Source organism: Panicum virgatum, chromosome 1N (genome assembly GCF_016808335.1).
Source record: "Panicum virgatum strain AP13 chromosome 1N, P.virgatum_v5, whole genome shotgun sequence".
Classification (NCBI taxonomy): Eukaryota; Viridiplantae; Streptophyta; class Magnoliopsida; order Poales; family Poaceae; genus Panicum; species Panicum virgatum.
In genome coordinates, this window is record NC_053145.1 from 4,908,072 (window position 1) to 4,931,502 (window position 23,431).

The 23,431-nt window shown below is 47.2% G+C and overlaps 3 protein-coding genes and 1 long non-coding RNA gene across 7 annotated transcripts; 2 read left to right on the plus strand and 2 right to left on the minus strand.

Moving 5' to 3' along the window:
- Window positions 1-975: 975 nt before the first annotated feature.
- On the plus strand, window positions 976-5,682 carry LOC120654745 (thiosulfate/3-mercaptopyruvate sulfurtransferase 1, mitochondrial-like). Of its 4 annotated transcripts, none has more exons than XM_039932374.1 (12): window positions 976-2,089; window positions 2,235-2,313; window positions 2,622-2,681; window positions 2,802-2,864; window positions 3,132-3,256; window positions 3,542-3,704; window positions 3,797-3,856; window positions 4,151-4,209; window positions 4,546-4,627; window positions 4,714-4,777; window positions 5,029-5,096; window positions 5,173-5,682. In XM_039932374.1, exons 1-12 carry the CDS (start codon window positions 1,881-1,883, stop codon window positions 5,281-5,283), a joined length of 1,143 nt encoding a protein of 380 aa, XP_039788308.1. In that variant the 5' UTR covers window positions 976-1,880; the 3' UTR covers window positions 5,284-5,682. The 4 variants fall into 4 exon arrangements, with proteins under 4 accessions (XP_039788308.1, XP_039788309.1, XP_039788310.1 ...); XM_039932375.1 differs by having other exon boundaries at window positions 977-2,089; window positions 2,238-2,313; XM_039932377.1 differs by having other exon boundaries at window positions 2,017-2,089; window positions 2,204-2,313.
- On the minus strand, window positions 3,370-4,547 carry LOC120654746. Its single transcript, XR_005667165.1, has 2 exons — window positions 4,397-4,547; window positions 3,370-3,788 (listed from the first exon to the last, which is right to left on the minus strand). It is a non-coding gene; the product is annotated as an uncharacterized LOC120654746 (long non-coding RNA).
- A 58-nt stretch (window positions 5,683-5,740) lies between the features above and the next one.
- LOC120654744 (pentatricopeptide repeat-containing protein At4g20770-like) lies at window positions 5,741-8,593 on the minus strand. Its single transcript, XM_039932373.1, has one exon. The coding sequence runs from the start codon at window positions 8,591-8,593 to the stop codon at window positions 6,170-6,172; it is 2,424 nt and encodes an 807-aa protein (XP_039788307.1). The 3' UTR covers window positions 5,741-6,169.
- A 1,232-nt stretch (window positions 8,594-9,825) lies between these two features.
- Window positions 9,826-10,629, plus strand: LOC120654319 (putative germin-like protein 2-1). Its single transcript, XM_039931818.1, has 3 exons — window positions 9,826-9,997; window positions 10,084-10,348; window positions 10,422-10,629. Exons 1-3 carry the CDS (start codon window positions 9,826-9,828, stop codon window positions 10,627-10,629), a joined length of 645 nt encoding a protein of 214 aa, XP_039787752.1.
- Window positions 10,630-23,431: the final 12,802 nt, after the last annotated feature.

The following is a 23,431-nucleotide window of genomic DNA, read 5'->3' on the forward strand; positions in this document are numbered from 1 at the left end:
CGGCGTCTAGGGCCGTCAGAAGGCCGAGGTAGGAACGACGTCTAGGGCCACGGCGTGGAGGCGGGAATCTTCCCGCGCGTGGAGTTTTGGCGGTTTTATCAAAACCGGCCACCTACCTGGGTTTCGCGAACCCTCCAAAACCGCGAACCGGATCTTCATCGACATGGCGGCATCGCGGAGAAGGCTTCGAGTCAAAGAAAGAACCTCGGCCGTCGGATGAGTCCAATGTATCTTTTCCGGTTTTGCCCCTACGGGCTTTCTAGTGTCTAGTTAAGTCTAGGGATATTTTAGTCTTTAGTCTAGAGAGTTAGTGGGGTTAAAAGAGAGAGGAGGGCAGCCAACTCCCCTCCCCTCCACTGGTTCCCGTCGCCCCCTTCTGTTTTTCTTTTGTTCTTCTTGTTCCCCTCCTTCCACTCCTTCTCTAGGGTGAGAATTCCACCATGAATCTTTGAGATCTTGAACTGTGTTTCGATGGGAAAGGAGGCCCACCCTCCTAGTGTCCTCCGGGATTTCGTTCTGCTTCAAATCCATGTCTTCTACATCTTGTTTTTCGTTGGATTTTGGTTCGTCCTTTTCATGTAGGATTTGGTTTTTGGTGCTGTGCAGGTCTACCGGCCAGCAGCGACGGCGCTAGCAGCGAGCGGCGCTGAAGGCTGGTCAGCAGCAGGCGGTGCATGCTGCGCGCGCGGCAGGGGCGCGCAGGCCAACACAACGAGCGGCACGCAGGCTGCCGTGGCCAGGGGCGTGCGCGCTTGCCGGTGCAGGGCACCTAGTGGAGGCAACGGCGGAATTCAGCAGCTTTGTGGTTTGGTGTTTGTGTGATTCTTGTGCAGGGAGACGAATCGAGTGCGTGTGTGGGAAATCCCGGCTCTGATCGTGTTTGTTCTTCATCAGAACAACTCTGCCCGTAAGGTGTTCGATGAATTGCTTCACCAGTCTTTCCTTTTTCTGTTAATTTTGCTAGAATTTTTTTGGGTCCCTTTTGAGTAGCAAATCATGTTTTAGGGCTGCCTTCTAGTATTAGTCGCTTAGCTCCTTCTCTAGATTTATTTTCCTGCTCTAGGTTTAATTAATTTTCAGCTTAATTAAAACCTGAAAAAGCAAAACAAAAATTAGTTTAGTTGTTCCTGTGTTAGCTAGATTTCATTCCAGTATTTCTAGTTTTTGTTTTATCTATGCTCTAACCCCTTTGTTCGAGTTTCTGAGATATTTTGGCCTTCCGAACGCTTTGCTCTGATCTTCGTTTGCGTGGTTGAACTTGTGAGATTTTGTTCGAACTTTTCTCGATCGAGCTTCCGTTGTGTGTCAAGAGTATTCCTAGTGCCGATAGTCGTTCCGAGCTATGCGGTACTGACACTCTTCGTCCGAGGTGCGTTGGGTGTAATCGGGACTTTTCTCTTCGATTTTTCAAATCGAATTTGAGGCTCTCATTCACCCCTCCTCTGCTCGCCTATTTGGTCCTTCACAAAGGTCAGGAGGTTAAAGCTGCAACGGCTGAAGACCCTTTACTTGAACAAAGAATAGCAAGAGGGTAGGAAAACCATGAAGCGCCTCTGCTCTGCTGCTGGGCGCAATAGCTTCATCCAGAGTGTTGTGTCTTGGTGTGTATTTGCATCAGCCATCAGGTTCTTCTATAGCTGTGACATTGCCTTAGTTTTTTGTTCTTAGTGAGTTGAGTTTTAGAGCTGCTAAGATTATACTGGTTACTCCAGTGAATTGAGTTGGAAACTGTGTTTGCATTGAAGCTTAACTTGTTATGACTATTAACCATATGAAAGGAGATCCCATCTTTGTATTCATGCCGTTGTTCCCTTGGAGTGCTGTCCTATCTCCTATGCGTGCGTTGTTTTTTGAGGGCAAGACGGCCATACACTAGCGTGATGTCATTGATAACTTTGCACATATGGGCACAAACATGGACACACAGTTCGAGCTGGCAGGACGGATCCGAAGCAAACAAAAATTATTTGTTTATTTATAATAAATTCCTGGCTGCCTCACGAGCCCATCTGCTCCGCCCATCGTCTCCCTCGGCTTTCTTAAGCCCTCCGCTCCCCTTCTCTCTCCCACAGGAGTCCCAATCAACAAGGTGAGCTCCAATCTCTGGCTTGATGGCGGCTCGCTGCAGCTGAGAAGCTGAGTTATCTGCCCTCTTTTGATTCTCATCCTTGGAGGCTATCCCCTAGCGAGCTTCTTTTTCTAGCTAATCCAGTCCGGCGACCTCGGCTCGCCAGCAGGTCGGCCATGGCGCAGGATGATTCGGTTGTTTCTGCTCAGTGGCTGCACCAGCACCTAGGAGCGCCTGACGTTAAGGTACCTACAAAATTAATTCCTCAATTCTGCATGCTCCTCTTCAATTAGGAGATTTGTTTGCTTCTTTCAGATACGGAGTAACATGTTAGGAACAGTTTTCTTCTTCATTTACCATCCAGCTATACCCAATAAGGCTATAATAGTAGTATGTGGAGAACATAAACAGTTTTCCGTGGAGTAGCTATGCACTTGTGATAGTCTGTCAAATTTATTTTACATCCTTGCATGTCTTGTGTTCTTATTGTGCCCATAAAGAATTATGGAGTTACACAAGGATGTCTTTGTGACAGTTGTCTACCTTGTTTTAGGTTTTGGATGCTTCCTGGTACATGCCGGTAGAGAACAGGGATCCATGGGAAGAATACCAGGTTTTCAGAATCAGCTGTAACGTGTTTGTCACGTGCTTGTCTTTCAAAAGGAATACTGTAACGTGTTGCATCTCCCTTTTTGAGATAATTCTTGTTGCTAAAGTGTTATGATATCATCAGGTGGCACATATCCCTGGTGCGTTGTTCTTCGACATAGATGGCATAGTCGATCAGACAACTGACGTGAGAAATCTTTCTGGATATTTCAATGTTAGCTTAGTTGAAGTAAATAAGCAACAAGTTTTTTCTGGTGCTTTTGATGATTAATTGATATAGCCCTATTACTCAAACCTTATGCATTTAAATTTTGTCGCCAACTGACTGGAAGCTTATGTTTCAATTACTTACTGCAAGATGGCCATATAAAGCTTTTATCTTCTTTTTCTGAAGCATCACTGTAAGAATACATATGTTGCTCCTATGTATGCTGACCCCATGTCATTGTTTCAGTTACCACACATGTTGCCATCAGAAGAGGCTTTTGCAGCAGCAGTTTCTGCGCTGGATATAAAAAACCAGGATAAAGTTATTGTTTATGATGGAAAAGGATTCTTCAGTGCACCTCGTGTTTGGTGGTAAGCAGAATGTTTGGATACGCTTAATCATAATGATGAACCTGGCTGAACTTGCTATTTATATGAGTTGTTGGTAAAAATAATAATAATAAAAGTATGTAAAGTTGTTGATATTATCAAGGATTCCATTGTCTTCTGTTTGTGTGCATATGCTACCATGTTCGTATGACTTATCAGTGTATTGGTTTCTTTTCCAAACCAGAGTGACCGCTCGTTGCTTTACTCGATTAACATCCTTTACTTATGCACAAGATGATGACTTCATTTACAATTATCAATTAATAGGATGTTTAGAGTTTTTGGGCACAATAAAGTTTGGGTGTTAGATGGAGGTTTACCTCAGTGGCGAGCTTCGGGGTTTGATCTTGGAAGTGCCAACCCTGATGATGCAGTTGTTAAATCCAAAACTGCCAATAAGGCTGTTGAAAGGGTTTATAATGGTGAACTGGTGAGTCGGTTATAACTATGTTGTACTCATGATTGCTCAAAATTCTTCTTTTCGCTCATTGGATAATGACCCCCTTTTCCTTCCCTGTGCAGACAAATACAATCACATTCAAGACTGAATTTCAGCCTCATCTATATTGGACACTGGAAAAGGCTAGTCCATTTTTCTCCTGAAAACTCTAGGCTTGCATGCATAGGCTATAGTCCATTTTCACCTGAAAACTCTAGTCTTCCATGCATAGACAATACAGATACGCATTCAATATGATCGTGGACTAGTGCGTGTGGTTTTTTTTTTCCATTGCTCCCTTAATGTTTGCTGGAAGCCTGGAACTCCCTAATAATATGGATTATTCAAAAAAGAATTATGAAAATCGGCAACTAAATGAAAACATTATTTTCAATGATTATTCTCATGTGAAATGAGTTGTTTGATTCATGCAACAGGTCGCGCATAATGTTGCTGCTAAGAATTACCAACAAGTAGATGCCAGATCAAAGGGCAGGTAATATCTTGTACTCTTTATTTGTTAGTAACTCAGACTGTAGCAATACATTATAAAAGTTCTGGCGGTAACTAAATGCAGCATGCAAAACTCTTTTGAACTTTGGTTCGCAAAGGCTGTCTTCCAGTTTCAAGCAAGTGTAGGATTACATTAAACTGTTATCTGTATAAATGAAAAGAGACTTCACCTTTTGTGGATCTGTTAATTGTCAAAATAACTGTCAAATATACTTTCACTGCATAGGCAGATGATGCATGTTTTCATATTTGATCCTCTTCCTGAGTTGCCTGCAGTTTCTTGTTATGCTGAAGAAAACTCCTGGTTTTGAATTCTCAGATTTGATGGTGTAGCACCAGAACCACGGGAAGGAGTGAGAAGTGGACATATACCAGGAAGCAGATGTGTTCCGTTCCCAGAGGTGGTATAATTCAAATATTCAGTACATCACATAACACTTGGATAACCATGAATTGCTAAGAAATGATGCTGCTGAACTTGTCCCAGATGTTTGATGGTGCACCAAGGCTTCTGTCCGCTGATGAGCTGAGGAAAAAGTTTCAGCAAGCAGGTTTGGATTCTTCTGTAGTTAACTTTTCTAATCTGGAACTTGTAATTTTCCCATGTTCTTTGGCAAGGAAGAAAGCAACAACTTCTTCAAAATACAAAATATGAGAAGCAGAACAACAACTACATTGATAATTAAACTATATAGGTCACACTTAGAAGCAAATTTGTTTTAGGTATATCACATATGTACAGAAAGTCTGAAAAGTATGGTAGGCAATAACAATAATAGCACTGCATTCTATTTTTATCCAGGAATTTCTCTTGACCACCCCATTGTTGTCAGTTGCGGATCTGGCGTGACTGCCTGCATACTTGCTCTGGTCTGGAATCTTCCCCAGTTGTCTTGGATTTTGCCATGTGTCTGTAAAGCAATCTCTAATAATATCTGATTTACAGGGGCTCTATAGAATTGGGAAGCATGATGTTCCAGTTTATGATGGATCTTGGACAGAATGGGAAGCGCAATCAGATTCTGATTACCCAAAAGCTACCGCCACTGCTGCTTAAAATCCCCAACTATAAAGAGAAGTGAAACAGTCCATCCATCCTGGAGCATTCAGTTTAGAATGTCAGCAAAGATGACATTTCCATGTTACAAGCTTTGCACTTAAACAAAGGCAAAGCTTATAAGGGTAAGAAATGCCCAAAGAGATGAAGAGAACATGAAGCAGGGACAGAAAGTGCACCTTGTCAATTCTTGTGACCCTATTGTCAGCATCGAACTTATGGTTGACATCTACTAGCGTCATTGTATTTACCCATGCTCACGATATTGCAGCTAAATGAGTTAAGAATGGCAAATTCTTGTTTTTGGATCAAAATATGAGGATTAATGTATGAGAGTTTCAACTCTCACAACATTTTTTATTTTGCAAAGTCGATTAAATTGGATATGGAAATTGTTTTCTTCTGAGTTCTAAATGATCAATTGAGAGAAGAAATCAAACGGTGGGTATCTTAAACAGAAAAGAGACAGCTGTCTGTTTGTCTTTCTCAGTAAATGTGCATTTGTAATTAAAAGACAACGTCTGCTACCATTAGAGAGTTAAACTTACTCTTATAATGGGCCATGGAGCTAGGAATTGCTTTGAACATCCACGTGCCATGGCTTATCACGCCCTTTACAACATATGGCGAAATGAACTGAGCAATCAAGCATGTAGTCATCTTTACACCACATCTGCAATAAGCATTTCCTGCCTTCCATTCCCATACTTTGCTCCCAAACGTTCAGACCATGCACAGTTCCCAGTACTGCATTAAACTAAAACAAGAGTGCAACATGAGTCTCACAAGAGAATTGCACCAAGAGTGAGACTGCTGGATTCAGCTAAAAGTGGCATAATATGTCAGTGAATATGCTATAGCAGCAGCAGCAGCAGCAGATTCCGAATCAGCCAGCACAAGTTTCATCACAGTGCACTTCTGCAATCCCAGAAGTATCCTCACTCTCACTGAACATTGTGGATTGTCCAACATTCTTTCCGAGATCATCAGCTACCATAAAGGCACGAGCACCATCCTTTTGATGTACCCAGCTGTATCCACGACCTTTCACAACACCACGACTACTCATTAGTGCCCTAACAGCTGATGCATCGCCATGTCTGCCCAAGGAAGCATATATGTTTGATAGAAGCACATAAGGTGATGGATTCTTCGGTTCAAGGCGGAATAGATGCTTTGCAGCCAATTCTCCCAATTCAGCATTGTGATGTACCACACAGGCAGCTAGTAGAACTTCCCACACTATAGGATCATCCTTGTATGGCATTTTGTCTATTACAGCCTCGACTTCAACAAAACGACCAGCCCGCCCCAGTGCATCTATGAGGCAAGTGTAATGCTCAACTAGTGGTGTTATCCCATAATTGCTCTCCATGGAATTAAACAATGCAATGGCTTCATCAACAAGCCCAGCGTGACTACATCCTGTCAGCACAGCAATGAACGTCACACTGTCTGGTTTTTGTTTTGTAGTTAGCATGTACTCAAACAATTCTATAGCTTTCTCTCCAAAACCATTCTGAGCATATCCATGTATCATCTCATTCCATGCCACTATGTTCTTCACAATCATGCAGTTAAAGGAAAGGCGTGCATCATCCATGTTGCCACATTTAGCATACATGTCGATCAGGGCACTGCCAACATAGACATTCTGATCATAGCCATCTTTTAGAACCTGTGCATGCATCTGCCTACCTTGAGGTATGGATGACAATCTAGCACATGAGTTTATCATACTAGCATAGGAGGATTCTGTGGGAAACATTCCATTTTCTCGCATCTGCTTGAAGAAATCGAAGGCCTCTTCATTCAAAGAATGGATAGCCAAACCTGATATCATGGAATTCCAACATACCACATCTCTCTGTGTCATCCTATTGAAAATGATCTGAGCAAAACCAACGTGACCGCATTTTGAATACATGTCCACCAGACCATTTGCAACAAACATGTCGTTGTGAAGCAAAAGTCTTACTGAAGCAGAGTGCACTTGCTTGCCCAGTTCCAAAGTTCCTAATCTAGAGCATGAACTGAGGATCACAGCCAAGGTTGTCCTGTCAGGCTGCACTTTTTGATGCTGCATCCTCTTGAACAACTCAATTGTGTCCTGATGCAGTTCCTCCTGGCAGTAACCAGATAACAGAGTGTTCCAAGTAGTCACACTTGGCTTTGATATCTTCTCAAACATTGTACGAGCAGAAGGAACATCCCTCGCCTTAATACAGGAAGCAAGCATGTTACTATAAGTGACCTCATTGGGCTCAAAGCCTGACTCTTGCATGAGGTCCAGCACTTCCATGGCCTTAGCATAGAGGCCCACCTGGCCATATCCAGTTATAAGGATGTTCCAAGAAACGATACTGACGCTGGGCAATGACTCGAAGACTTTCATGGCCTCGTCCACCTCCATGCACTTTGCATACATATCCATCAAGGAGTTTCCAACGTGTTGGTCTGATCCAAACCCTTTCCTGACAACCAATGCGTGAATGGACTGTCCAAGCCTGATTGCACGAACGATGCTGTACTCACCAGCGCAAGCCTGTGCACACGCGCCGAGAACACTGGAGACAGCCACCGGATCAACACGGACCCCGCTTCTGCTCATGCGTGCAAACAGCCTGAGCGCATCGTCCGCAGCCCCGCTCTGCGCCAGCCCGCCCATCATCGCCGTGAACGCCACCTCGTTTGGGCGAGCCATCCCGTCGAACAGCCTGACGGCATCATCGACGCTCCCGCACTTGGTGTACATGCCGAGGAGCGCGTTCTCCACGAACTGGTTCCCGTCGAGCCCGACCTTGACGGCGAGCCCGTGGCAGCGCCTCCCGTCGTCGAGCGCAGCCACGGCGCCGCACGCGCTCAGCACGCTGGCGAGCGTGAAGTGCGTCGGCGCGAGGCCCTCCTGCAGCATCCCCTCGTACATCCCCAGCGCGTCCCCCGGCGAGCCCGACCGCGCGACGGCGGCGATCACGGTGTTCCAGGAGACGGCGTTCCGTTCGGGCATTCCGCCGAGCAGGTCCCGGGCGGCGGCGAGATCCCCCGCGCGGCAGGCCGCCGAGATCGCGGCGTTGTAGGAGTAGACGTTGGGGTGGGGCAGCGCGCGGAAGGCGCGGAGCGCGTGGCATGGCAGGCCGGAGAGGGAGTAGAGCTCGACGAGGCGGTTGAGGAGGAAGGTGTCGGCGCCGAGGCCGGCGGCGAGGACGCGCGCGTGCGCGGCCCTGGCGTGGGCGCGGCTGGGCTTGGGGCCGCTGCTCCGCTTGATGCAGGCCTGGAGCACGGCCGCGAGCTGGGCCGCTAGGTTTGCCATCGCAGTCGTCACTCGGCGTCAGTCACAACATTTTATACTGCTCCAGAGGTTCAATTCGTGCCTGGGCCGTAGAATTGAAGTCCAGTTTCTCCTTCCTTCCTCTACTTGGCCCGCTTTAAAAAAAAGTCACAATTGTGTCTATAAAATTGTCTTCATTCAAAACGGCACGGCTCTATTCATTACCCGATTTGCCGGATACCAAGATGAAGCAAATTCTAGAGTCGTGTTTTTGCTACCCTAAACGTTTAAACAAACTAAAGTCACTAATACCCGTTAGCTATTTATTTGAGCTAAATAGCTATTTAAGTAGACTAAATAGTGATTAAACGGGATAAACGGTTGATTAAACGGATACGGTAAGCCACTGTGTGGCGCATACACGGGCTAAACGTTTGCGTCTACCTATTACAAACCAAATGGGTAAACAATCAGGTACCCTGTTACAAATCATATCGGCAAAACGAGACTTTCCATCGAGAAGATGGCGATCTAATACAATCTCGAATTTCTTTTAAATTGCATTTAGAACATTTCGAATACTACTCACATCTTTAATAGCTTTCGCAGCAAAGATGGATTTTCCCGGTGAAGTCTTTTCCACTCCTAAAGCAAAAGATACAGTTTCCTAGCATTTGGGGGACTCTATTGGTGGGTACGGGTGTGGGGCAAGGACACCGCTAGAGACGTGACAACGTAAAGTCATTCGACGAAGAGGAAATAGTGGAAGTAGAAGAAAACAATCCTGATGGTTGAACCACGATCCGACGATCGGTGGAGGAACAAAGGCTGGGTGGTGACTTGGTGAGCATAGGATAGATCAGGGCGGGGTGCCGGCCCTGCAACAACTCGACCAGCTCAACGATCGCATCCAATCGATGCCTTATTTTGCGTGGACTTGGCCCGGCCGGTCACATCAAGTCCACGAGTGACCTCGTCGGTTTGCGCGCGAATTTTTAAACGCCTCGCTCCTTATCCGCCGCTGCGACCTGATTGGCGCCTCGCCGTCCGGAGTGCCTTGCCTGCACAGGACCCGGTCGCGCGCGGGGCCCAGTCGTGTCCAGGAGCCCGGAGCAGGCAGCGCAACCATGCAATGCAAGCTGAGCTCTGGCTATTATATATATATTCGCGTCCTACATCCAGGCCTCTTCATTCTCTCGTCGGCGGCGATCACGCAGGTGTGCTCTCTGCCGGAATAGCCGCGAGAGCTTGAGGGCGGCTGCAGCCAATCAGCCATGGCCATGGCCAGGTCTTGCGACCTCGTCCTGCTTGCTCTTCTTGTTGCAGGCTTGGCGGCGTCTCTGCCTCTGGCCCTCGCCTACGACCCGAGCCCGCTCCAGGACTTCTGCGTCGCCGACGCCGCTTCCGATGCTACGCAGCGTTTCATCGCTCCACCATATGCTGCTTGTGCAGCAACATCGATTCATCAATGGCGGCGGCCTTGCTAATCTTTTATCCCCGTTGGATCGCTCGCGCGCGACCCGACGACGCAGTGTTCCTGAACGGGGTGGCGTGCAAGGACCCGGCGCGCGTGTCGGCCGGCGACTTCGCCTTCTCGGGCCTCGACGCCGCCGGCGACACGGCGAACGCGCTCGGCTCCCGGGTGACCCTGGTGGACGCGCGCGCGGTGCCGGGGCTCAACTCGCTGGGCGTCTCCATGGCGAGCCTCGACCTGGCCCCCGGCGGGCTCAACCCGCCGCACACGCACCCGCGCGCCTCCGAGGTGCTCACCGTCGTCGAGGGCCAGATGCACGCCGGGTACGTTCGTCGCCGCCGACGGGACGCTCTTCGCCAGGGTGCTGTCCGCGGGCGACGCGTTCGTGTTCCCCAGGGGGCTCGTGCACTTCGAGATCAACTTCGGCGAGCGGCCCGCCGTGTGGATCGCCGGCCTCAGCAGCCAGAACCCGGGGGTCGTCCGCGTCGCCGACTCGCTCTTCGGCGCCACCCCGGCCGTCACCGACGACGTGCTCGCCAAGGCGTTTGGGATCGACGCCGCCACCGTGCAGAGGATCAAGGCGCAGTTCGCCACCAAGAAGTAACTCGACTAGAATTCGTTACGTGCCTGGGTGTCAGTCAATTTGTGTGATTGTGTCGTAGAATTTTATTTGTTATGATTTTTCTTGTGTGTGGTGTATTTATGTTTAGGCATGCCCTCTGAAAATAATGTTTTTCCGGTCAAAAGTTGTCATCTTCATTTTTTCCATCCTTTTTATATTTTTGTACGCAGGAATATTACGCATACTATATTTTCAGTCGATTCCTCCTATGCAATGTGAGATTTTGAGTTTAATCCACGGCCTTCAAAGTTGTACAATTGGACAGAGACCACTAGACAGGCATGGGGCCATGTAGGTGATCAGCACATCTTTTGGGCCGGTAGTGTCACGATGGGCCGAAGCAACTAGATCTAGTGGTGCGTCTGTTTGTTTGAGCTATAGCTTTTGATTTTTTTTTTTTGAAAAACTGCTTCTGGTGTCTTGGTTTTGAAAATCCAACATTAGCTTTTAGAAGAAGATGTGTTTAGTTTTTTGAGCTTAAAAAGCTACGAAATGCTTGTAAAACTAAGCTTTCGAATAAACTCAGCTTTTCGGAAGCTGCACGAGAAATTCGCTATTTGTTTGAGCTTCTGGTTTTTGACACTAAGAAGCTACCAGGTGTTGACATCCAAAATTGGCAAATACCGAGTTTGCTGGACAATCTGGGCAAACCGGTCAGACCGGTCCAATAAACCGGTCAGACCGGTCTGGGCAACATTGTCAAAATACCAATTGGACTGCACCATTGTGTAGATCTCGTCGATATGATCGAAATACATATACAGATCGTCAAATTCAGAGTCCGGATGAGGGAGTTATGCCTCCCGGAAGACCTGCACCCCGGTCTGACCAGTCCAGAGCGGTCAGACCGGTCAGACCAGTCCAAAACAGCCAATCCGAGTTAGAAGTTGTATTTTGACACGAGATTTGTTAGGGTTCCGACTGTTAATGGGTACAGACCTCCCCACCCTATATATATGAAGGGCCACGGCTAATTGAGGTAATCCCAATCGAATCAACACATTTATCATTTACTTTTTTATCTCCAAACCCTAGCTTTTCCAACCCTTTGCTGTTCTTCGCTCATCTCTACGGCGTTCGAGGGCGTTATAGGTGGCCTGCCGACTCCAGGACAACCCTAAATCTGCGAGCTCCGATGGGGTCCCTCCCGAGCTCGTGGTTTTAGGTTTTCGCGGTGTCTCTGCCTCAATCGGTCTGACCAGTCTGAAGAACCGGTCTGCACAGCGAGGAGGATCGTTTGCGATCCGCGCGTGCTAGCGCTTTCGTGTGTTGACCAGAATTGTGTCAACATATTTTGGCGACTCCGCTGGGGAAGAAGAAATCTTCATCGTCAACCATGGCCGATAATATAGTAGATGCATCTGAGATCGACCCCGAGGACATCATCAATGTTGAGTACGACGACATACCTGAGGAGCGCCGCAAGCAATTCGAGGCGAAGCTCAGGATGGAGCAGGAAGAGGCCACGAGGAGATTGCTTGCATGTTACGAGAGGACTCGGCAAGGCGTGATCAAGAAGGAAGAATTCATCATGCCGACGTTCCCATCTACAGCGACAAGCGAAGTAAGCACTCCGTCTCCTGATTTGGTTGAACAATTTTTGTCCATCATAGGAGAAAGGATTGTTAATTCATGCGACCGTACAAATGATCTATTGCGCAATCTTGTCGATCAAGTGCGAGGTTTGGGTGAGGGAGAAGTCTTGAATTATAGTTGTTCTATTGAAACCCTTAACCCTAGTTCATCGGCAACATCTGCATTATATCACAACCGTTAAATAGTATGCCGCCGAGCTATTTTGCTGGGCAGTCACCGCCACCATGTTCGGCCCTACCAAACATGGCCGAACCGGTCAGACCGGTCCTACCGACCGGTCAGACCGGTGTGGCAGTGGCCAGCCCGGCAACACCATCACCATTTGCATCAATTCCTTATTCGGCTGGCCCTAGCCGAACGAATGAATTGGCAAATTGTGATTCCTCACATACTACTGTAGCATGCAGTGTGCCGCCTATATTTCTACAAGAATCGGGCGTTCGTCATTGAAGCGTCCCCTCATAAGAGAAGACTTAAATGTGATACAAAGCACCAGTCCCAGGAGGCTGATGCCACATTTATTACATCAGATGGTTCAAAACCGTACAAACCTTGGAGGACACTCGATACAGATAATGATAATGATTAACCAAGCTACGACATAACACCAGACCGCAAACCACATGGGGTCTACCACAGGCTCAGAGTACTGCGACAGCGGAGGCATCTCGTCAGGGCCGGTACCACAGGCAAGGTTGGGTGTAGAACGATAACCCTACTCGGCGTCGTCTGGTATGAAGTCTGGGTCTTCTTCTGTAAAAAGTAAGAGTGGGGTGAGTACAAACGTACTCAGCAAGTCCAATCACACCCACGGAGGGGTTATAACAGAATAATATGCATAGGTAAATCAAGGATAAGGTTACGGTTTAATTTGCAGAAAAACGATATTTTATGCAGGGGTTTATTTTAAGGAAAACTTTTTTGAAAATCAGTTTCTGGAGTAAACACGAAGTTTCAAATTTTAAAACTGCTACCGGACTCCCCGTCCGTCGTAGCACATGGCACAACTGCCGGACACAATTCCAAAGCAACTCACACCAGCCCATCCCAAAGAACACTAGTTATGTGACCACACCGTAACTCGCCCATTACCGTGGGCCCGGACTATTCGAATAGATTCTTAACTCTGCAGAGGTGTGCAACTTTACCCACAAGTAGGATACCACAACTCGAGCACCGTCGTGTCGGTGTAGATCCCAACATAGCCATTACCCACCATAGCTAAGCCTGACTAGCCATCACGGGATGCACCAAGGGGTCATTGACCATTCACTTAGGTATAACCGGGCATAAGCCACTCGGGGCTTATCCCTTTTCCTTAGTTACCCATTGCTCTCAGCTCTCCTGATGGCTACCACACCAACTAGTGGGATTTATGCTACGCCGTTGCCCATTCAACGGTCGAGTGGTTTGCACGATAGTGGAGTTAGGTGAGATGACACACCAACTCGGTCCTTAGACACGACAAGATGGATATCTCCCTTCTTTGCCCTGCCACACAGGCATAAGCACACCAGTCGGCAATTCACACAGAAATGCCGTCCATCCCATCCATACTCATCTTTCGAAAATCCACGTTTTATCCCTTCCCACACGCACACATTTTCTTTATCAAATAAATTATGTTATGAGTAAAGTCCTAAGCGTTCTAATATCGATTAACGTCCAAGCAAAATCAGACATTAATCTAGGTGATCAAGGAATGGTCATCACAAATCAAGGGGTGGCTATCCAACCATGTTTTCATGCAAGTAAAACATATGCAACTTTTTAAAACAGGCCATTGGGTTGTGTTTATAAAAACTAGGACAGAAACATGCATCAAAGGATGGGATTGAACTTGCCGTCTTCGTAGCCTTCGGGGAAGTCCTGTCCTTCGGGCTCGGGGTCGCGGAACTGGTCCTCGTTCTCCTACTCACAGTACTGCTCGTTGACGGGCTCTCCTTCGTTCACTCCGTGATCTACGACGCAAACAAACAAGACACAGGAAATAAAAGGTTTATCGTTGAGCTCGAAACAGAGACACATAAAATATAGAGTATAGAGTGCTAATTTCGTGTGGTTTCTGAGTGACATGGCCAAGACTGAGTTAAATTAGGCAGGGTAGAGTTTTGGTTTGATCCGGGGTTGTTTGGTACATGAAATGATAGGTTTTATAAAGGTTCGTGGGTTAGTTAAGGGGCCAGGGGCCTGGTTGTAAATAAGCTTTAGTAGGCAGGGGTCTGTTTGTAATTTTTGTAATCTTTTGGGTTATTCTGGAGAGGTCAGGGGTATATTTGAGATTAAGTTTATATTGGAAGAGGGTTCATTCGCAAATATATTAAAGGTGGGGGTGATTCTGCAAAAGGCAAAAAGGGTGGAAGGTTCCTTTAAGAAAAAGAGGAAAGGGGGAGGGGGTTTTGGCAAAATTGCCATCCCCTTCCTCCCTCCCACGCTGGGAAACAGGGGAGGTGTCCCCGGGGTGCCGGCGGCGGCCGATTTGGCCGTCCTGGACCACGGCGGCGGCCGGGGGTGGGGGAAAAGGGCTAGGAGGGGCGTGGGGTTCGATTCCCCAGCTCACCTCGGCTCGGGGCGCGGCGAGGGAGCAGGGCGACGTGAACCGGCGGCGGCGGGCGGAAATGGCAGCGGCGGCGGCGCTGTGAGCTGCGAGGAGAGGCGGTGGTGGCCGGGGAAGTTTGGGTGCGGAGGAGCGGCGCCGGCGGGGCCTTTTATAGCCGTTGTAGGTCGGTTTGGGGGGGGCGTGGCCGGTGGCGAGTAGGTGGCGCCCGGCGGGCGGCGCGGCGGGCCTTAATGGCGCTCGGCCGCGCTCGCGCGTCGTGGAGCGGCGCACGGGCAGCGATGTTGTGCAGGGATGACGGGACGTGTGCGGCAGTGGTGAGCATAGGGCGGCGCTGTGCGGGGCAGCGGCGGGCGGCGCGCGGCGTGGCCAGGCGCGCACGTGGGCTCGGCGGAGCTCACGTCACTGCGGCCCGGCGCGTTCGCCCACGGCCCTGTGCTCCGTGCGCGCGTGCGCGCAAGCGGGGCGAGGCGCAGCGGGGTGGCGCGGGCGGCGAGGCGGCGGTGCGCGGGAGCGGGCAGCCTGGCAGCGGCGGGTGGCGCGGCGGTGCTCCGAGCACGCGGTCCACGCGCGTGGACCGGCTCGGTGGGGCGTGCAGGACGAGCGGGGGAGGCGGGGTGCGGCTCGGAGCGAGCGGGGCGGCGTGGCGCGTGTACGAGGCCGGTGCGGTGGTCAGGCCGCTCGGCTCGGGGAGGAGGGCCGGGCACGGCGGCGCTCGGAGCGGGAGGCGGCTCGGGGCAGGCGCGACGGGTAGGAGAAAGGAGAGGGAGGGAGAGGGAGAAAGGAAGGGGGGAAAAGAGAAAAGAAAAGAAGAAAAAGAGAAAAGGGGGAAAAGAAATGGGAAAAAGAAATAGGGAAAAAGAAAATGGGAGGGAGGGAAAGGAAAAGGAGGGGGGGCGGTGCGCGCCAGCGGCGACCGCGACTGCGGTCGGCCACGCGTGGCGTGCGGCCGCGGGAGGTGGGGCACGCGGTCGGAGGGGAGAGAGGAAAAAGGAGGGGGCGGGATTCGCGGCGGCCGGTCACGACGCGTCGCGTTGGATGGGAAGGAGATGAGACGTGGATTGAAATCGGGTGTCGGGTCAGATCTCCGGGGATCGGGAGATCGGAGCAGGAGGGTTTCCGGGAAGTTAGGGTTAGGGTTTGAGTCGAGCTCAACAACAAAAACAAATTTAGCGCATGATTTATTTTGGTGAGTTTTCGGGATGTCACAGTCATGGGCCGATTCCGAATGATGTGTACAATGATTTGTTAAGGCGTGTACCTGTTAGTTCTGCACAGACGATGGTGCAAACTGATCCTATCACACATCGTCTAGCTTCTAACGCACAAGCAGCTACAAGTAGATATTATAAAGCCGATCTTGCAGAAGATCTGGCTAATATGTTTAAAGCCAAACTCAGATTGGATGTGGGAGGATCTCATTTACATCAAAAACCATATCCCGATGACTTTGATTTGGTTTCTTATCCCTTTGGCTGGTGTGTTCCTGATTTTATAAAATTCAATGGTGATGATAATAGAACAACTTGGGAACACATTAGTCAATATGTGGCTTAACTTGGAGAGGCTAGTTCTATAGATGCTTTGCGAGTTCGCTTGTTTTCTTTGTCTTTGACTGGAACTGCTTTCTCTTGATTTTTGTCATTGCCTCCAAATTCGGTCCACTCTTGGAATGAATTAGAACAAAAATTCCATGATCACTTTTATAGTGGAGTCAATGAAGCAAAATTGACAGATTTGACATCGGTTAAACATGGTAGAGATGAGTCTATTCATGACTACTTTATAAGATTTAAAGATGCAAAAAAACCGGTATTTCAATTTGTCAATTTCTGAAAGAGATTTGGCTGGTTTGGCTCTTGGTGGTTTATGCTCTCACTTTAAGGAAAAACTTAAGGGTTATACTTATTATTCTATTAATCAACTCCAAGTTGAAGCTTTAGGCCAAGAGTGCAGATTTAAATGGGCCAAAGAAATTTGTGAATCTCATCAGTCCAATACACATGTTGATTGTGAATCCGATAATTCAGACAATGAGAAAAAGGGAGTTTATGTTGCTGAGCTTGTATGGTCTTTTGAGGCTATACCTTATTCTTGTTCATCACTTAAGCCGATTCAAAAGAATCGGCAAGAAGGAGCTCGTTTAACTTTTGATGTTTCTAAGTGTGATCGCATATTTGATGAATTGCATAGAAACAGAAATATCAAATTGTCTCATGTCATACCACCGCTTGAGGAGTTAAAGCGGCGTGCATATTGCAAGTGGCATGATTCTTCTTCTCATGCAACCAATGCTATCAATGTTTTTCGTCGACAAATACAATCGGCCATTAATGAAGGACGATTGGCTTTGCATGAGAACCAAGTTGACAAGGCGCCGTTCCCTGTACATACCATTGATATGAACAACGCCAAGGTACTCATTCGGCCAGTACAAGCCGAAGAAGCTAAAGGAAAGAATGTGATTGTTGGTGAAAAAGGCCGAAGAATGTCAATGACAAGATTCTGGTCAGGGAAGTGGTGCTAGAAAAGACTCCAGATGGCAAGAAGTCATTGAAAATTACTTTGAAAGCTTCAAGACCCGGGGAGCAAGTAAGTTCCTCGCAGAACTCGAGTTGGCCTGTTACCCAGGCGCGACCGGTCAGACCGGCCTCATCGACCGGTCATACCGGTCATCCCCAGGGCCGACCCAAAACATTTCAGCCCAAGCGCTCAGAAGTGGATACTTGAAAGGTGAATGAATCAAAGGTGCAAGGAGTTGTGAAGCAGAAGCTCACCTTTGATCAGTTGCTGAATAAGTATGCAAAGGTCGTTCCAAAAGATCGGTCGCTAAAAAAGAGACCAAGGTCACCTCTGCATCAAGGCAAATCTGCATCTCCTAGAGGAGAATTCAGCAAGCACAGAAGAGACGTCACCACCTTGTTCCCTCCTCAAACAGTGTATTCTACTATGCCATGGGCGCCGCCGGCATCGGATTCTTCTTGCCCAACGTGGGAGCACGAAGGAATTTGGATGCAATGGTATCCGATGCTGCATCCACCATCTCACCAGAAAGGAGGGAACTTCAGAAAACCTGTTTTTGATAGGTTAGCACGACCGGTGCATGATCAATCGGGATATCACCGATTAGGTCAGAGGCAACAGCCTACACCGGTCAGACCGGTTACCACCGACCGGTCCCACCAGGGACCAGGTCAATTTCGTTTTCCAAGACAGGTGTACCGTGTCAAGGAGAATAAAAAAGAGGTACAGTCCACTACTGATTCAGAGAAGATCAAAGCCAACGATGTTATGCAAATCGGCAACATCAAGGTGGCTGTCACTGAGTCGGGCACAAGACCGATGGTTCTTGGTAAATCGGTTGATACCTCTATCCAGAGGCCGATCATGGCGGATGATCATGAGGCCAGCAGCAGCACTACAACATCAAGGTACTTTCAACCAAGGTGGTGTCCGTCAGGGTTGACTCGTACTCAAAAAAGGAAGCTGCAACGTCTACGATGTCAGGAGAAGAAGGGACATGAGGTCGAAAAGCTAAAGGCTGGGCAATTTAACAAATGCAGGCCCATCATCCCTCAGAGCAAGGTGTGGCGGGTCAAGTCAGCTGACCCGCCAGCAAGACCGGTCGGACCGCCCTTACCGACCGGTCTGACTGGTATAGCTGACCGGTCTGACCGCCCTAACCAACCGGTCAGACCGGTCCAGCCTGTAGTTGAGTAGAAAGCCGAATCAGAAACGCCCATTTTGGCTCCTTGAAATGAAGAAATACTACTGGCGCCTTCAGTACAAGATGATGAGGAGCTAGTGGATCACGAGGCTACACCAAGAATGCAGCAACGCGGAGCTCAACGAGACTTTAGTGCTCGGGGGGGCAGGAAATCGGCAAATGGTAATTTACCTCATGAAGTTTCTATTCAATATATCAGTTTGCAAAGGGTTCTCAAGACTTTGATTATGAAGTCTTGAATTGGTTTAAATTTTTAATATTAGCAAATAAAGCCGAATTAGAAGTTTTTTCAATTCGAGCTAGAAAGTTTGCAAACTGTCAATGAGGAAAAATGTAGAGATACTTTAAATCAATAAGCATCAGGTCATCATGTTCAAAATATATTTTCATGCTAAAGACCGATGTTTATTTATGTGTAAAATATATTTTCATGCTAAAGACCGATGTTTATTTATGTGTGGGGGCACATCATGAACAAACCGGTCTAAATACCATTGACACTAATATGACCGGTTGGGCTGCTACTTCGGCTATTGAGGTTTCATGACTTGTTGAGGCCGAGGTTAGTAGTTAAAAAGCTTGTTGTTGGACATTTGCATAATCCAAGACATATTGGAAGACAAGATAAAAACAAATCAAAAGGGTTCAAGAATAATTTGGCCATCTTTCAATATTGCAGCGACCGATTAACTTTATAGCAATTCGGTCATGTTATACGTCCACAACAGCTTACAAGTGTGAGAATGATTTTAACTGGTGTTTCAAGAGTTCACAGCCGAGGTCATGTGTACTCAGGCTTGGTTCACTCACACAAGATGCATTAATGGCATGGAGCAGGACTGAAGTAAAGATATTGAGCAGAATCAAATGATATAGTCGATATTCAATATCGCCCTTGAAGGCAAGACATGATTGGTGCAGGTGATTCTCATTGTTTCAGTGCAACTGGGCTTTGAGAGATGTTTCTTGGTACGCAAACTTTACCAAGAAACAGGGGGCATATGTTGACATCCAAAATTCGCAAATACCGAGTTTGTTGGACAATCTGGGCAAACCGGTCAGACCGGTCCAATAAATCAGTCAGACCGGTCTGGGTAACATTGTAAAAATGCCAATTGGACTACATCATTGTGTAGATCTCGTCGAGATGATCGAAATGCATATATAGATCGTCCAATTCGGAGTTCGGATGAGGGAGTTATGCCTCCCGGAAGACCTGCACCCCGGTCTAAACGGTCATACCGGTCTAGAGCGGTCAGACTGGTCTAGAGACCGGTCCGAAATAGCCAATCCGAATTAGGAGTTGTATTTTGACACGAAATTTGTTAGGGTTCCAACTGTTAATGGGTACAGACCTCCCCACCCTATATATATGAAGGGCCACGGCCGATTGAGGTAATCTCAATCGAATCAACACATTTATCATTTATTTTTTATCTCCAAATCCTAGTTTTTCCAACCCCTTGCTGTTCTTCACTCGTCTCTACGGCATTCGAGGGCGTTCTGGGTGGCCTGCCGACTCCAGGACAACCCTAAATCTGCGAGCTCCGATAGGGTCCCTCCCGAGCTCGTGGTTTTAGGTTTTCGCAGCGTCTCTGCCTCAACCGGTCTGACTGGTCTGAAGAACCGGTCTGACTGGTCTGAAGAACCGGTCTGACTGGTCTGAAGAACCGGTCTGACCGGTCTGCGCAGAACCTCGCTGGTGAGGACCGTTTGCTATCCGCGCGTGCTAGCGCTTTCGTGTATTGACCAAAATTGCGTCAACACCAGGAAGCTGGAACAAACATTCCCTTAGTTTTCGTTGAAGCAAATAGAGCGCGCTACTGCAATTGGCCCAACTCACTAGAGAGAGCATTATTATTTTTCGTAACTACTTGAGGCACAGAGGCAGCATTTAACCACTTTTTTTGTAAGATTAGTGATTTTTTTAAACTTAATCTAGTGAATCTTTCAGATGTAGCAGCTGCGTTGATGGGTATTTCGTAGCATTATCCTTATGACAATTGCATAGTAGATATAGAAGTATGTTAAACAAAGTACGATTATGAAGTTGCATTGACTATCATCCATCCAAAAGGCAGAGTCGCGGAGGAAAAAGATTTAGGCTATTGGCATGTACTTCAAGTCTTCAACAGAGGTTAGCCTTGCACTGGGAACCAGTAAGGCAGATGGTTTTGGCAATAGTAAGGATATGAAACGGATAGCAGATATTCGAATTATCTGACAGCCATATTCACTTAAATATCAATATGAATTCCGTATCTGTATTCAAATTTAATGTGGTAGTAAAATTGATACAACCGAATCTGATTTTTATTGATTTTTATTGATTTTCTCTGTCCGATTTTGTTGACAGCCAAAATTGGCACCAACCGGTCTGACCAGTCGAGGCACTGTGGCATGTCCGGCAGGGACCGACCGGTCTGACCGGTCCAGGTAGAGTCCGAGTACAACTAGGGTTTTTCATAGATTTATATCTGTAAACAGGATTTCTTGCGGGATAAGTCCACCCCACCCTATAAATATAAAGGGTCACGGCCGATTATAAAACCCAATCGAACCAATCAAATACATTTATCTTTTATTGTCTTTACTTTTTCTCTTTACCCTACTTTTCCAATCTCGACATGCTATTCTTTTCTCGTCTCCATGGCGTTTGAGGATGCCCTAGTTGGCCTGCCGAGCCTAGGGCAACCCTACGCGCGCTTGCCCCGACGGGGTCCCTCCCGGGCGGGCATTCGTCGGATTGTCGTCGTTCTGCACGGCGATCGGTCTGACCGCTCCACGCAGGAGGTGCTTCAAGGAGCTCCTCCTCGCACCGCGCGACCTAGCGCAATCGTGTGTTGGCCCGTAAAAGGCGTCAACAGATTCCACATCCATATTCGACAATATCCGACCCTATCCGTATTCGCTTTCATTCAAAAATTATTTAAAAATTATATTTATTTCTCATAACCCATACTATTAATTTTTACAATAAAGATATAAAAAATAAATTTACTTTTATATATTCTTGTTTTATCTTGAAATTACTTCTATATTTTTTATTTATATATAATAAAAATTATTTATGTTGTTGCAATATATTTTTATTTCTAATTTTATTTTCATGTATTTATTTGTTAACATATTTATTGATAAATAATCTATTTTTAACTAGCTATCTTTATTATATTATTATACTTTAGTTTGTACACGTATAACAGTTTTGTAATCTAAAACTATCAATAAAAAAATAGTTAAACATTAGCTTATATATCAAGTAAATATCTGAATTAAAATCCGAATTCAAGGTATCTGTTTGCATTCATATCCGAGAATATCCGAATCTGTATTCGTATTTGATTTAAAATATGGTAAAAAATACTATCCGAATCCGATCCCATGCAAATTCGATCTGTTTCCATCCTTAGTCAACCGGATCACCACTGATGCGACTAGCTAGGGGCTTAGGGCGTCGGAGCAAGTTCTGAAGAATCTGATGATCCAATAATGATGATGTGCCTGCTGAAGTAGATCCGAGGGAGGAGGATAAGCACCGGACGACGACGGACAGCTCACAGGCGGATCCCCCGGCAGCGTGCGCTAGCTAGCTAGCTTTTCCGATGACGGGGCACGCGCATGGCCCCGGTGGTCCTTCAGTCTGGGCCAGCGTGGCTCATGTGGCCAACACCAGCAAGGCAGCAAAGGACAGAGCCGGCCGGGCACCGGGCACGCATGCAGATCTGGTTGGCCATCCACGGCCGACCAGTTAGAGTCCTATGCTTGGCTAGCTCGCCACCATCCCAAGGTACTCCATGATGGATCGGTGGCGTTCCAAAATCTAAATCCAAATCCAACTCAACTCCAACCACCGATGCTCATAAACAAGGACACCGATCGATGCTCGGGAAGGTTTCAGAACCAAGCACGCTGAGATCAAACCGTCTCGCTCCCTTCAACTCATCCATCGCCTTCGACTCCTTCGAGGACAAAAGAGCAAGACAACACACCAGCGGTTGTTGGGAAACACCACACCACACCACACCCCACCCAACCCCGTCAGCCCGGTCTGCTGGCCTCGTTTAGTTGCCTGTGTAAAATTATAAAAATAAAATCTTTACACATTTGAAAAATTAAATATAGATTAATTACAAAACTAATTATATAACTCGTCTGTAAACTACGAGACGAATATAATGAAATTAATTAATTCATCATTAGAGCATGTATACTGTAGCAGTTATTGTAGTAATTTAATGTCTAATCATAGTCTAATTAGACTCATTAGATTCATCTCGCAATTTATAAGCAAACTATGCAATTTATTTTTTTATTTTATCTAGATTTAATACTCAATGAATGTAAGATTCTTTTTCGATATGATAGATTTGGAATTTTGAATTTACCAACTAAACCAGGCCTGAAAGCCGAGTACCCTTGCCGTCTGTTGACCAGGCTACCCATACCCATTGATGACGCAGGTTAGGCCCGTTCGCCGTTCCGGAGCAATCTCATGAAAGTTTCCTGAATTCTTCCGGACGACAAGTTGGGTTGCTCATCTCATCGTCTTCTCGTTCGATACTATACCACTATTATAGTAGTATATAGTATCAATTAGTTTGACCGTTTGCCACTGTAAGAGCCCAGAATTCAGAATTCAAATTGGAAGCTAAATGGAGATTAATTTTTGGCAAGACTTGAGGACCGGTCAGACCGGTGCTTCTTCTCCAGCGACCCATTTTCGCATCGCAGACTGACGCATGGCCGACATCGGCGCCGGCGGCGTGAGCGGCGGTGCACCCCTCTTTTTCCGGTTGCTTCAGGCGTCCTGGACGACCCCATCGTCCTCATCCATTCCACAGCTCGAGCCCTAACCCTCTCAATCACTTGCTCAGCTTCCTCCTCCTCCATTCCACCATGAA

Coding starts and splice junctions, on each gene's coding strand:
- LOC120654319 (XM_039931818.1), top strand. CDS start 9,826: ATGGCCATGGCCAGGTCTTGCGACCTCGTCCTGCTTGCTCTTCTTGTT. Junction 9,998..10,083: donor CGCTCCACCATATGCTGCTT/GTGCAGCAACAT, acceptor CCGACGACGCAG/TGTTCCTGAACGGGGTGGCG. Junction 10,349..10,421: donor GAGGGCCAGATGCACGCCGG/GTACGTTCGTCG, acceptor CGTGTTCCCCAG/GGGGCTCGTGCACTTCGAGA.
- LOC120654745 (XM_039932374.1), top strand. CDS start 1,881: ATGTCATTGATAACTTTGCACATATGGGCACAAACATGGACACACAGT. Junction 3,257..3,541: donor AGTGCACCTCGTGTTTGGTG/GTAAGCAGAATG, acceptor ATCAATTAATAG/GATGTTTAGAGTTTTTGGGC. Junction 3,857..4,150: donor TATATTGGACACTGGAAAAG/GCTAGTCCATTT, acceptor TTCATGCAACAG/GTCGCGCATAATGTTGCTGC.
- LOC120654744 (XM_039932373.1), bottom strand. CDS start 8,593: ATGGCAAACCTAGCGGCCCAGCTCGCGGCCGTGCTCCAGGCCTGCATC.